The 15,128-nt window shown below is 37.4% G+C and overlaps 1 protein-coding gene and 1 long non-coding RNA gene across 2 annotated transcripts in view; one reads left to right on the forward strand and one right to left on the reverse strand.

Annotated features, from left to right (window-relative positions):
* ARFGEF3 (ARFGEF family member 3) overlaps positions 1 to 15,128 on the forward strand; it is a 400,722-nt gene that overhangs the window by 340,783 nt on the left and 44,811 nt on the right. Inside the window, exon 29 of the mRNA XM_053710627.1 lies at positions 10,522 to 10,698. Within this exon, the coding sequence (XP_053566602.1) occupies positions 10,522 to 10,698 (177 nt within the window). The remainder of the gene's footprint in view (positions 1 to 10,521; positions 10,699 to 15,128) is intronic.
* Positions 1 to 15,128, reverse strand: part of LOC128656620 (uncharacterized) — a 139,541-nt gene that overhangs the window by 4,280 nt on the left and 120,133 nt on the right. The window lies entirely within an intron of this gene.

A 15,128-nucleotide genomic window follows, 5' to 3' on the forward strand; every position in this document is an offset into this window, starting at 1 on the left:
TTCAGCTGCTCTCAAAAGATGGGCAAGGCTCCCTCTTACTCTCTCAGCGAAAATCACAATTTATTTTCATAGCTCCCGTTCCTTCTCCAAAATGTACTGATTTTCTTACAGAGTAAAGACATCCATTTATTTAACTTCCAATGCTCATTTTTATGGGGTTTAAGAAAACCATGTATTGCCATTTTAAAACTCGCCTAGCCCAAGAAGGATGGAGGCCTGGCATTTCCCAATATCAAATTTTATAATTGGGCATGTATGGCTAAGGTTGCACTAGATTGGTCAACTGAAGCCAACTATACTTCCCACTATCAAGAAGAAAAAATATTACTCTTTCCATACTCTTTGAAAGCGTTAGTACATAATCTTCAAAATCTCAAGTCAATTTTGCCAAAATACACTATCTTTAATATATTACAAGCTTGGCATAAAATAAATAAAGAACTGCAGATAGATATCTGTTTTTCAAAATATCTACCAATCATGGGTAATCCGGATTTTGAACCTGGACTCCATTCTCATGTTTTTAGGCTTTGGTCCCAGAAAGGATTAAAATGTATCTATCAATTGATTGACCCTCAAACTATAGTTTGACATTCGAAAATCTTTCTCCAGAATATTCCCTGAGCAAGAAGGATTTCTTTGCTTATCTACAAATAAGACATTATTTAACCCCTTAACGACGAGGACGTGCAGGGTACGTCCTAAAAAAAAAGGCAGTTAATGCCTGAGAACGTACCCTGCACGTCCTCGGTTTGGAAAGCAGCTGGAAGCGATCCTGCTCGCTTCCAGCTGCTTTCCGGTTATTGCAGTGATGCCTCGATATGGAGGCATCCTGCAATAACTTTTTTAAGCCATCCGGTGCAGAGAGAGCCACTCTGTGGCCCTCTCTGCACCGGAGATCGGTGGTTCCCTGCGTTGGTGGGTGGGAGCCGGACCGGGAGGCGGGTGGCGGCCATCGATGGCCCTGGTTATGTGCAGGGGGGGCGGGATCGTGGGCGGGGACGAGCGGGGGGGCGCACGGACGCGCGCGCGTGCACGGGAAGGCGGGCGCGTGCACGGGGAGGGAGCGGGTGGGAACCGCTACACTACAAAAAATGTGTTAATAAAAATGTTTAAATGCCCTAATATTTTTTAAAAAAAAAAAAAGATCAGCAAGGTGGTGGGGGTTTGTCTGTGTGGGGGGGAAGCTACACTACAGAAAAAAGCCAAATAAATATAAAAAAAGCCCTTTTTTTTTGCAAACTGGGTACTGGCAGACAGCTGCCAGTACCCAAGATGGCCCCCAATGAGGCAGAGGGGATGGTCAGAGAGCGGTTTTGGGGGGGATCAGGGAGGTTGGGGGCTAAGGGGGGGATCCTACACCCTAGCATATGTAAATATGCTAAAAAAAATTATTTATTTTTTAAAAAACCCTTTTATTTTAGTACTGGCAGACTTTCTGCCAGTACTTAAGATGGCGGGGACAATTGTGGGGTGGGGGAGGGAAGGGAGCTGTTTGGGAGGGATCAGGGGGTGGGATGTGTCAGGTGGGAGGCTGATCTCTACACTAAAGCTAAAATTAATCCTGCAAGCTCCCTACAAACTCCCTAATTAACCCCTTCACTGCTAGCCAGAATACACGTGTGAGGCGCAGCAGGATTTAGCGGCCTTCTAATTACCAGAAAGCAACGCCAAAGTCATATATGTCTGCTATTTCTGAACAAAGGGGATCCCAGACAAGTATTTACAACCATTTGTGCCATAATTGCACAAGCTGTTTGTAAATTATTTCAGTGAGAAACCTAAAATTGTGAAAAATTTAACTTTTTTTTCAATTTGATCGCAAATGGTGGCATGAAATATACCAAAATGTGCCTAGATCAATACTTGGGGTTGTCTACTATACTACACTAAAGCTAAAATTAACCCTACAAGCTCCCTAAAAGCTCCCTAATTAACCCCTTAACTGCTGGGCATAATACACTTGTGGTGCGCAGTGGCATTTAGCGGCCTTCTAATTACCAAAAAGCAACGCCAAAGCCATATATGTCTGCTATTTCTGAACAAAGGGGATCCCAGAGAAGAATTTACAACCATTTATGCCATAATTGCACAAGTTGTTTGTAAATAATTTCAGTGAGAAACCAAAAGTTTGTGAAAAAATTTGTGAAAAAGTGAACGATTTTTTGTATTTGATCGCATTTGGCGGTGAAATGGTGGTATGAAATATACCAAAATTGTCCTAGATCAATACTTTGGGATGTCTACTAAAAAAAAATATGTACATGTCAAGGGATATTCAGGGATTCCTGAAAGATATTAGTGTTCTAATGTAACTAGCGCTAATTTTGGAAAAAAGTGGTTTGGAAATAGCAAAGTGCTACTTGTATTTATGGCCCTATAACTTGCAAAGAACATGTAAGCATTGGGTATTTCTAAACTCAGGACAAAATTTTGAAACTATTTAGCATGGGTATTTTTTGGTGGTTGTAGATATGTAACAGATTTTGGGGGTCAAAGTTAGAAAAAGTGTGTTTTTTTCAATTTTTCCTCATATTTTATATTTTTTTTTATAGTAAATTATAAGATATGATGAAAATAATGGTATCTTTAGAAAGTCCATTTAGTGGCGAGAAAAACGGTATATAATATGTGTGGGTACAGTAAATGAGTAAGAGGAAAATTACAGCTAAACACAAACACCGCAAAAATGTAAAAATAGCCTTGGTCCCAAACGGACAGAAAATGGAAAAGTGCTGTGGTCATTAAGGGGTTAAAGGGACACTGTACCCAAATTTTTTCTTTCGTGATTCAGATAGAGCATGCAATTTTAAGCAACTTTCTAATTTACTCCTATTATCATTTTTCCTTCGTTCTCTTGCTATCTTTATTTGAAAAATAAGGCATCTAAGCTTTTTCTTTTTAGGTTCAGAACTCCGGACAGCACTTTTTTATTGATGGATGAATTTATCCATCATTAAGCAAGAACAACCCAGGTTGTTCACCAAAAATGGGCCAGCATCTAAACTTACATTCTTGCATTTCAAATAAAGATACCAAGAGAATGAAGAAAATTTGAAAATAGGAGTAAATTAAAAAGTTGCTTAAAATTTCATGCTCTATCTGAATCACGAAAGAAAAAATTTGGGTTCAGTGTCCCTTTAACTTCATATAAAATTATAGATAAAAACTTGTGCTTTTTGGGGGCTTTGGACTCTGTTATTAAAGTCTTTCAAGCATGTCTTCATGCTCTTTCTTCAGTATATAGATTACTGTCCAGTAATGCAGCTAACCTAAACTTGATTGGTCTTAATAATAATTGGGTAGAAAACTTTAATAATCTCAGGTTTGATGATTTTAAGGGAAGCTTCTCAATAATATCTGAATATACTTTGTCTACCTCTCTGAGAGAAGCGCATATGAGACTTCTTAATAGATCGTATATTACCCCATATATAATGTCCAAATGGTCCCCCACCAGTTTAATGCCTGCACCAGATGTTGCGCGCCTTAAGCATAGAAACATAGAAACATAGATATTGACGGCAGATAAGAGCCATAGGCCCAGCAAGTCTGCCCCACCTTACCTAACAGTATAAACTTATCTAGTTCGTAGGATAGCCCTATGCTTGTCCCATGCATTTTTAAAGTCCCCCACAGTGTTTGTTGCTACTACCTCTTGAGGAAGTTTATTCCATAAATCAATCACTCTTTCTGTAAAGAAGTGCTTCCTCAAATTACTCCTGAATCTACTACCCTTTAGCTTGAGCTCATGACCCCTTGTTCTTGAATTTTCCATTTTATGTAAAATACCCACAGCCTCAGTTTTACTAAACCCTTTAATGTACTTGAAAGTTGCTATCATATCACCTCTTTCCCTTCTCTCCTCTAAGCTATACATATTTAGGTCATTGAGCCTATCCTGGTAAGTTTTATTTTTTAGACCATGTACCATTTTGGTAGCCCTCCTTTGCACAGATTCAAGTTTGTTAATATCCTTCTGAAGATATGGCCTCCAGAACTGCACACAATACTCAAGATGAGGCCTAACTAATGATCTATAAAGTGGCATAAGAACCTTACTATTTCTGCTGCAAATACCTCTACCAATACATCCAAGCATTCTGCTAGCCTTACTCGCTGCCTTACTACATTGTTTACTAAGTTTTAAATCATCTGAAATAATAATTCCCAAGTCCTGTTCCTCGTCTGTAACAGTCAGTAAAGTGTCATTGAGTCTGTAATTAACATTTGGATTTTTCTTCCCTAAATGCATTATTTTACACTTTGCTGTGTTAAACTTTAGATCCCAGTCGTTTGTCCAATCCTCCAATTGTTGTATATCACTTCTCATTTTGTCTACCCCCCCTGGAACATCCACTCTGTTGCAAATTTTTGTATCATCTGCAAAGAGACATACTTTCCCCTGTAGCCCTTTGCTGATATCGCAGATAAATATGTTAAACAAAACAGGCCCCAGAACTGACCCCTGAGGAACACCACTAGTAACAGCCCCCTCTGCTGAATGAACTCCATTTACTAAGACACTTTGTTTTCTGTCCTTAAGCCAGCATTCCACCCAGTTCACAATTTTTGAATCTAGACCAAGGAGATATAGTTTGTGAATAAGTTTATTGTGTGGGACGGTGTCAAATGCTTTGCTGAAATCTAGATATGCTACATCAACTGCTCCTCCCTTGTCTAATACTTTTGTTACATAATCAAAGAAGTCAATTAGATTAGTCTGACATGATCTCCCTGAAGTAAAACCATGCTGATTTTGGTCCTCTAAATTGTTTGTCTTTATGTAAGTCATAATTCTTTCCTTTAAGAGGCTTTCCATTAATTTCCCTACTACTGAAGTTAAACTAACTGGCCTGTAGTTGCCAGATTCTTCTCTACTGCCCTTTTTATGAAGAGGTATTACATTTGCTATTCTCCAATCATCTGGGACAGCTCCTGTTAATAGTGACTGATTAAACAGATCAGTTAATGGGACAGTTAGCACTGAACGAAGTTCTTTTAAAACCCTTGGATGAATATTATCAGGACCCACTGCCTTTGTAACATTTATTTTTGATAATGCTAACAAAACCTCATCCTCTGTAAAAAGATTACTGTTAAGCTTGTTTCTATTTTGCATAGCATCCCTTAATGTAGACATTGTATCTTCACAATCTTTAGTGAAAACAGAACAGAAGTAATCATTGAGACAGTCTGCAATCTGCTTATCTCCTTCTATTATTCTACCATCAACTGATTTCAATTTTACTATTCCTACCTTATTTTTTCTTCTTTCACTGATATATCTAAAGAATGTTTTGTCCCCATGTTTAAGCAGACCATATGTTGCGCGCCTTAAGCAGACCATAGCAGATACATATGTTGTGGTTTTGTCCCAAACTCCAGAAATTTTGGAATAAGGTCATCTTCTGGCTTAATGCATTTTTTATCACAAAAATTTAAATCAGCCCTGCCCAAGTATTTTATTTAGTTAAGGATCCTTCTTATCATAACAAGCATCTAATTAATACTGCAATACTATTGGTCAGACAAACTATCCTTAGATCATGGAAAAGTAAGGGTTCTTCAGGATTTTCGGCTTTTATTCAAAACATGCTTCATCAAATGATTGTAGACCAATATGACCCCATGATTTTTACAGAAAATAAACTCAAAGCCTTTCTGGGTGGGACAATGTGATTATTTCATTGCCCATCAAGACCCAGATGCAGATAATTTCTTAGTTTCATAACTTTCCGTTATTTCTACAACTGATCAATCAAATAGTTTTCCCTTAATTTGGAGACAAGTGTAAGATATTATTATTATTTCTCTCTTATTTCTTTATTCTCTTCTTTTTATTTCTCCTTATTTGATTTTAGGTTAATTGTGGAAAAAAGTAACAGAGAAAGTTAAAAATGTTAAGAATTGAACAGTGTACGGCCATTTGTCTGGTCTCATCGCGACACAATTATTGTTTTTGTTGACCTGTATGCTCATTATACAGTTATTTTCTATTGATATGTACAACACGAGTAATGTGATGTTTTATTTAGCATTTCTATGAATGTAAACAAATCATGTGATGTACTTTTGTTCCTTTGTTATATTGCAAAATAAAGAATAAAAAAAACAAAACGTTTAGCATATAGTGATTTCAAAATGTATAGTGTAGGACTAGTAGTATTTTGGAATTATTTTCAACCCCTGATTATATATATATATATATATATATATATATATATATATATATACAGTATGTGTGTATATATATATATATATATATATATATATATATACACATATATATACAGTGTATATATATATATATATATATATATATATATATATATATATATATATATGTCTTTGTATAGTTAACTTTTAAAAACCCCACCCCCTGGAAAAATTTCTGCCGACGTCCATGCTTGCTACCCAAACAAAAACCTTTCAAGAGTTCTTTTTTAAAAGCTTCCACATAAAGAATGCATTTCTCCAGTTGTTCAAGATTTTCATAGACAAAGGGGCATATGTATCAAGCTCCGAATGGAGCTTGATGCCCCGTGTTTCTGGCGAGCCTGCAGGCTCGCCAGAAACTGCAGTTATGAAGCAGTGGTCACAAAGACTGCTGCTCCATAACCTGTCCGCCTGCTCTGAGCAGGTGGACAGACATCGCCGGAAATCAACCCGATTGAGTACGATCGGGTTGATTGACACCCCCTGCTGGCGGTCTATTTGCCGCGAGTCTGCAGGGGGCGGCGTTGCACCAGCAGCTCTTGTGAGCTGCTGGTGCCATGCTGAATACGGCGAGCGTATTGCTCGCCGTATTCAGCGAGGTCTGTCGGACCTGATCCGCACTGTCAGATCAGGTCCGACAGACCTTGATAACTAGAGGCCAAAGGGTCCAACTTATTATGCCTTTGTAGTGTGCTAGAAACTTTCCTGAAAAGCTTTATTAATATATTGTAAGCAGTCAAGTTAAAAAAATATATTATTTCTTAGAAAAATTAATGTTAATAAAATTGTATTGATTTATTCCTAGACAAGTTCTAGGAAAAACACCTATAACTAGGAATTTGGTGAACCCTGTCTAATAGGGATGCACCGAAATTTCGGCCGCAGAAAGTTTCGGCCGAAAATGGCATTTTTGGCTATTTCGGTTTTCGGTTTTTTTGCCTGTTAGTTTCGGTAAAATTATTGTGTAGCATATTTCAAATTTGATGCTAGCCTAGAGCTGCTGTTTAAGTTTATTACTTCACTTACTGTTCTGCATACAATGAGTTTTCTAGGATTATACTTTATTTGGATATTGGTAAAAAAAACACCTGTTAAATATGATTGTTACATAGTACTAAATGAAGAATAAAACAGTATATTGATATTTCTAATTGTTTTAAGTAGGGATGCACCAAAATTTTGGTCATTTTGGTCGAAAATTGCATTTTTTGCCTGTTTTTTTTTTTTATTGGTAAAATTATTGTGTAGCATATTATTGTTTTAAGATATTTTTGTCCAATTTTAGTGTGTTACTTTCAATAAAAGTGTGGGCTTTTTTTATTGGCTCTAATTATGCAAAAAAAAAAAACACTAAAAAAAAACTAATTTGAAAAAATACATTTTCGGTATCAGTTTCGGTTTTCGGCTAAAGTGCATCCCGGATTTTCGGATTCGGTTTCGGTCCAGAATTTCCATTTCGGTGCATCACTACTGTCTAATATGTTATTTCCTTCTCTCTGTGTCTGACAAAGGGACCTGAGTTTTCTGAAAATTTTTCCCCTCTCTTAGCTATTAAAGGTATCATTTCTACATCACTTATACAAATAGGTTTTCTTTTTTAAAAAAATCAAAATAGATTATTAGGAGAAGAATATTTAGTATCTTTATGACATTCAATTTTCCTTTTACTGACTACTTTGTGTGTTTCATTATACACTGAATAGACTGATTTCTATTTTTGTTACTAAATCTGTCTTATACTTGTTAATGCTCCTGGTTTCTTTTAATTGTTGGAGAGAGAAAAAAACACCATATTATATAGCACACCCTTTCCTAGTGTGCCCCAGCAAGTTTAGTTTTGGCTTACAAGTTTGTTAGGGGTATTGCTTCACGTTAAAGTCTTCCGCTAAATAACAGGAGCTCCTTCACAGCTGTACCACTATATAAAAATGAACACAAAAATGTAAAGCATCAAAATGAATTCTTACCAGACTAGGAGTCTTCAATACTGAAGGGAAAATCAGTGTTAGTAGAAAGCCTCCCTTTCCTATGTTGTTTAAAAATCCCTAACAGGAACCATCTCCCAGCTATAATGTTTATGTTCCATAAAGACAAAGCACATTTCTTGTCAGTTGTAATTCTCAGGGGTTCTATGCTTAAAGTGAATGTAAATTTTGATGCTAAAGTGCCCGGTTTTTAAAACTTTGATTAAAAACAGAGGCACTTTAATTCATCAAAATTTACATTTCACTCCTGTTGTGAAAAAAAAACTTACCTTTTAAAGGGACATGAAACCCAATTTTTTTCTTTTGTGATTTAGAAAGAGCATGTCATTTTAAACAACTTTCTAATTTACTTCTATTATCTCATTTGCTTCATTCTCTTGGTATCACTTGCTGAAAAGCATATCTAGATATGCTCAGTAGCTGCTGATTGGTTGATGCACATAGAGGCCTTGTGTGATTGGCTCACACATGTGCATTGCTGTTTCTTCAACAAAGGATATCTAAAGAATTGAGCAAATTAGATAATAGAAGTAAATTGGAAAGTTGCTTAAAATTACATGCCCTATCTGAATCATGAAAGTTTATTTTTGACTAGACTGCCCCTTTAATCTTTACAGCAGCTCCAGCTTCCTACACCCGTTGCAAAGCCTCTTCCTGGGTCTAAAATGAGGAATCCGGCTTCCTTCAATCACGGCGTTAAATCAGACACTGATTCTCCCGGGGGGGAAGCCGTGATTGGAGGATGAGCTATCCATCATTTCTGACATCAGAAATGGCTTGCGACGACCGGAGGAAGCTGGAGCTGCTGTCAAGTTTAAAAAGTAACTTTTTTTCACAACACGAGTGAAATGTAAATTTTGATGAATTAAAGTGCCCCTGTTTTTAATCGAATTTTTAAAAAACGAGCACTTTAGCATCAAAATTTACATTCACTTTAAGATGGGAAGTTGAAGAGCTCAGCCATCGAACAAAGAACATAAGTCCAAAAGCTTTTTTTTTTTTTTTTTTTTAAATATTTTTATTGAGGTAAATTTAAAGGCATACATCAATCATAAAAACAAGTTTGTGCATCACATGTCACATACAGTAAGGCTTCAATGTTACAGGAATGGTGAAATAAACATAGAAGAAACGTAATAACAATAATTTACATACCATGTGACCATTGTATATATGGGATGCCAATCATTTAGAAACCTTCTACTTGACACCCTAGGCCACTCTCGGACCATCATAAATGATAGAAAACACGAAGGTGGAAGAAGGCAATTATGAACAAAGGAGACCACTTTCGGATCTCATTAGTAAACCTCGATTTTATAGGGTTTTATAACGTGCTTATATAGATTGAGTGTATATTAAAAGAGAACAGTGAAGGTGCGGCATAGACTAGAGAAGCCGCATAGTTAGCCCTCCTAGACTAGGAGGTTTATTATGGGGGGGGTGGTTGTTTAGATGCGATAGGTAGAGTGCGCTGTGTTTAGCCTCAATAACTAAGCCTATAGATCTGACGCTATCCATATAGCGTATGTAAAGTAGTCTCAGTGTGAGGACCATAGATAGAGGCATTAGCGTGAGACCAGCCTGCACTGAAAGCATATCTCATATTGTAAAGCAAAGTAAGGCCCAACGATATCAGGAATAAACTATGTGTTGGCAGCTGAGAACTTAATGATTACAATAGGAACATCAAATAAATGCTAGGATAATGAGAATACTAGTGTGGGTCCAGCCCACTCCAGCAACATGGCAAATATTATGCTGCAATACTATACGACACCCCAGTCCAAAAGCTTTTTCATGTCCACCTAGTAGTAATTACCTAGATAAAAACAAATCTAATATCTGGTAGCAATAAAAACATTACATGAATACATTTACAAGTTGGGGTTTCTCCACATATCTGAGCTATGGGACAGATACTTTAGAGTTCATTAAAAGCTCCAAGAATAATATTGATAAACCCGTGCTAGCCAATGTCCCTTGTCTGTGTTTGGGAATATGTTTATTACAATGTTTACATTTGTGATACTCTATTTGCTAAATTCAGTTTTTATAACACCATGGAATAATTCTAACTTCTTAATTGCTTTTCAATGTGCTTAAAGGTTTATTTTATAGTAGGAAATTTGCACTGTTTTTAGAACTTAATTTCACCCTTTTTTTTATAATTTTTTCAACCTTTCTCTAAAGAAAGCATTTTTCCCCTTCTGATTATAGGTTTTTGTAACATTTAACTTGCCTGTTAAGTCCAGTCAGTTGTTAATGGTTCTGTAACCTCTGGTTATTTCATGTGTACTATGTGTTTCTCTTTCAGGCCCAGGGTTTGCTATTTATGCCGTTGTCCATCTTCTTTTGCCTGTAATGTCATTGTGGTTAAGTCGCAGTCATGGAGATCACTCTTATTGGGATGCTGCTTCAGCAAACTTCAAACACGCTATTGGTTTGTCTTGTGAACTAGTGGTGGAGCATATTCAAAATTTTATTAATTCAGGTAAAACCTAATTATTTCAAACTGTGCCATATTTGTTTTAAATACTGATACTCAAAGTCTTGTTTAAAGCAAAATGACTTTCATGTCCAGTGTGACAACATAACTTTTGGGAAAATATTTTTATAATCCATTTAAGCAGTGCTTACTTCTTTACATCCTGACATCTATTTTGGTAATTTTTATAGCATATGTTATAAATAGAGAGTGAAAGCAATATCATAAATATGAATTTGCATAGAAATAAATTACTATTATAGTGTATGACAAGTGACAAATTTAAATTTAAAAATACATGTTTTTCATACTATGATGAGAGTCCACGAATCATTACATGGATATATTTCCTGTCAACCAGGAGGAGGCAAAACACTCCTACATTGAGAGCCTTGCTCCACCCCATCTCCCAGCAATCACTTTGTTCTGCTTTGCCTCTAGCATGGAGTAGCTGAAACTTTGATGTGCACCAGTCTTTACACCATTAATAGGAGTTTTCTAATTTATCTAAGACCAATGTTTCCCCTCAAAAGTGCCTCATAAATATAGAAGTAACAATAATGTACCTATGAAATGAGAGTTCCTAGTGGAAGATTAGAGTTGTTCCAGTTTCTATGTAGAAAGGGGTGCTCAGACCTTTGTGAGACTCGTTACCCCTCTTGTTTACTGATTCTTGGATCAAGGGGTATAGGAGAACTGAGTGGTGACGCAGTATTTCCTTATGAGATTTCAGTCATAACCTCCATCCCACATGTCATGGGGACCTGTCCTTAGCCTCCTTTTGCTGGATTGTCATGGCTCTCTTCTCCTATATCTTCTGCTCTCTACGGGAAATAGTTCTTAATTGTTGGTAAGCTCAGTGGAGTTGGTGCCTTTAACAGGTAAGTGCACTGCAGGCCATAAGTAGATACACCCTCATTTATATCATAGCCATGGGACTAAAGGTAATTCACACAGACATATCAGTGCTTCTGGGGTAAATGAGACGTCATGCTTAGTGCCTTACATTATTGTTGAGGGGTTGTGGACGCTCAGCAACATTTTTAATACCTCAGAGGATCTTGTGTGTTGTTATTTCATATCAGGGGCATGGTCGCTTTAAAATTAGTATTGACTGCTTGTCACACTTGCCGACCAGCGCTATTTGTACTAGGAGTGCTATGGAATAGGTGTGCGCATACCGATATCCATTTTTAGACACCGTACTAGTTAGCGCGCATCAATCTTAGGGGGAAGCACGCAACGAGAAGACGTTACTGCAGTCAGAAGTTGTTTTTCCCACCCTACATCTTCATGCACTTCTCTCCTGCCCTTACAGCGTAACGAACGGAGTTTTGCAGTGCCATTATTCACCTAGCAGCTCGTTTTGTAGTGGAAGAGTACCTCATTCAGCAAAAGCTTATAGGTGGTTAAGCTTTTTCTCTGGGGTATTTGGATGTTAGCTGGGGGTTCACATTAGCTGGGCAATGTCTTATTATCAATCTCCTCACCAATTTCAGGACTATGTAAAATTTTATATTTCTCTGTGTTTTGTATATTTTCCACTTAGACTGTAACTGATTTTTTTTATGTTTTTTTACTATGAATCTTCTATTTTTTTTGCTAAGGAGTCTAACATACCTGTCCCCACAGTATCTCTGTCAGATCCCTTAGAAGGTAGATCCACTGACCATGTCTTTTCTCAACCTATGTGTTTAGCTTGCTAAACTGTCCCAGTTTGCCGTCCAGCACAATTATGCAATGTATGTGTGTCACATCTCATGCATTCTGGTTTGGCTTTTTCTCTGGAATTTAAGAATAAATCTGTGTTCTACTGTAATTGAGATTTTGACGACTATTCCCTCATCAAGTAAGCGCAAAAGCAAATCTTTTGATATTATGAAAATCAAATAATGTTTCCAGCCCTCAGGTTGCTAGACAACATGAAGAGGTTTCAGATATTCTGCAGGACTCCACGTCTGACAATTTTGATAGTTCCTCAGATGGTGAGATATCTTCAGATTATCAGGGATCTGTACCTGATTTGGGGATCTCATTTATGTTCAATCTAAATACAGATTATTGACTCTTTCCTTTAAAGGAAAGGTACTCTTTGGAACTGGTTTGGATTAAATCATCTCCACAGCTACTAGAGGTAAGGGTGCTTTCCTCCCTCAGTATAAGAAGTCAAAGGGAAAAAACAGAACTGGCAGTTGTTTAAGTTCCTTAAACAAGTTTTTGAGAGTTACAATCTACAAAGAGGAGACTATCTGTACTATCTTACCACTAGTATAACAAGTTCAGTTCATGTCCACCATAGATCTGAAGAATGCATACCTTCATATCCTTATTCACAAGGAACATTATCAGTTCCTCAGGTTTGCCTTTCAGGACAAACATTTCCAGTATGTTACCCTTCCATTTGGCTTGGCAAACGCCCCCCGCATGTTCACAAAGGTTCTGGATACTTTGTTGGCTGTAATCAGAGCTCAAGGAATATCAGTAACTCCTTATCTGAAAAATATTCTCTTTCAGGCACCATCTCTTCCTCTAGTGATTTCTCACACTCCGTCATTCCTACAAATTCACAGATGGAAGATAATTGTATCAAAGAGATCTTTATCCCCTAATACCAAGTTCTGTTTTCTAGGGGTATCCATAGATTTAGTCTCCTTACGCCTGTCTCTAACAGTATCCTGCAGGTTGAAACTCCAGAAAGCATGTGCCAATCTTCAGCACACTGCTTTGCCAAACATAGCTCAATGTATGGAGGTTATCTGATAGTAGCAGATTGAAACGCGGTTCCTTTTGCTCGCTTTCACTTATGTCCTCCTCAGCTGTTTATGTCAGAGCAGTGGATGATAAATTATTTTCAGTTAGATCAACAGATTGTTCTAGATTCTTCAGTGCAACAATCTCTATCCTGGTGGATAGACATTTGGTCTTTTCTTTGGCTTTTGTGGCTTCTTTTCTTCATCCATCTTGGGCAATAGTAACATCAGACACCTACTGTATCTTTTGGGCTGGAGCTCGGTTTGAGGAGCTCAGAGAGTGCAAGGAGTTTGGTCTCCTCAGGAGGCAAGGTCTCACATCATAGTCTCTCTTAAAGCAAGAAAGGTATATTTGGTTTCAATCAATGTCACAGCTGTGGCATAGTCAAACATCAGGGAGGGAGTCAATTAGCAATGACAAAGACTTTCAGATCTTGTTTTGGGCAGAACAGAATCAGTGTACTCGTCCGCGATCCACATCCCTGGGGTAAAGAATTGGGAAGCAAACTATCTCAGTCATCATTTGCTGCACCCAGGGGAGTGGTCTCTCAGGATGTCTTTGATCAGCTAGTCTCCAAGTGGGGCCTTCCAGAAAAAGATCTGATGACCACCTGCCTCAATTTCAAGCTTGCCAGATACTGTGCCAGGTCTAGGGCTCCAAGAGCATAACTGATAGATGCTCTGGTGAGTCTGTGGAGTTTTCATCTAGCCTATTTATCCATTTTCCTGGTCCTCCTAGAGGACAAAAGGCTATGGCAGTTACTCTGGCCTCTAGGTTGAAACAGGCAATTCACAAGGCTTACTTGGTGGTGTAGAAATGGTACCCTAAATGTATTACAGCTCTAGATCAGTTTCTACTTCTTGGGCTTTTAAAAATGAAACGTTAATGGAACAGATTTCCAAAGCTGCAACCTTGTCTTCTTTACATACATTTGCCAAATGTTATCATTTTGATTTTTTTGCCTCTTCTGAGGCGGTTTTTGGCAGGAAAGTCCTTCAAACTGCAGTGTCTGGCAAATAGTAACTGCAATTTATTTTTTGTGAACTCCACTTCTTGGGTATTAGATTCCACACAATAAGGCTTGTGGACTCTCGCCACTTTATGAAAGAAAACATAATTCATGCTCACCTTACAGATTAATATTTTTCATGGTGGTGACATGACACAAACCCCCCTCCTAGTTACATTTTTTATTTTGGCGGCAGTTTTTTATTTGCAGCTCTTCATACCCTGCTTTGCCTATCCTATCTTTCTGTTAACCTTCCTCTACTCGACTATACGTTAAACTGAGTTGTACAGGGAGGTGGGAGGGTTTAAAAACTCTTGTTGTTTGGGGTTCTTTGCCTCCTCCTAGTGGCAGAAATTCAATTTTATAAATTAAGGCTCGTGGCCTCTCATCACCAAGAAAGAAATTAATTTATCATGTAAGCATAAATTATGTTTTTATATTACTTTACAAATCAGACTGGGTAATTTCAGTACATTGTTACATTTGCCCTTTCTCTTTTATATATTAATGCATTTGAGCAGTAATTTTACAAATTCTGATTATGTGTCTGTTACTTTAACAAATTAGGATCATATTTGTATATTTTTGTGTATCTTTTACAAATGACATTTCAGGTTGTAGTTGCTCCATTATAAACTAAAAATGATAGCTCCAAAAAGTGGGAGGGACAGGGGTA

This window comes from Bombina bombina, chromosome 4, assembly GCF_027579735.1.
Source record: "Bombina bombina isolate aBomBom1 chromosome 4, aBomBom1.pri, whole genome shotgun sequence".
Lineage (NCBI taxonomy): Eukaryota > Metazoa > Chordata > Amphibia > Anura > Bombinatoridae > Bombina > Bombina bombina.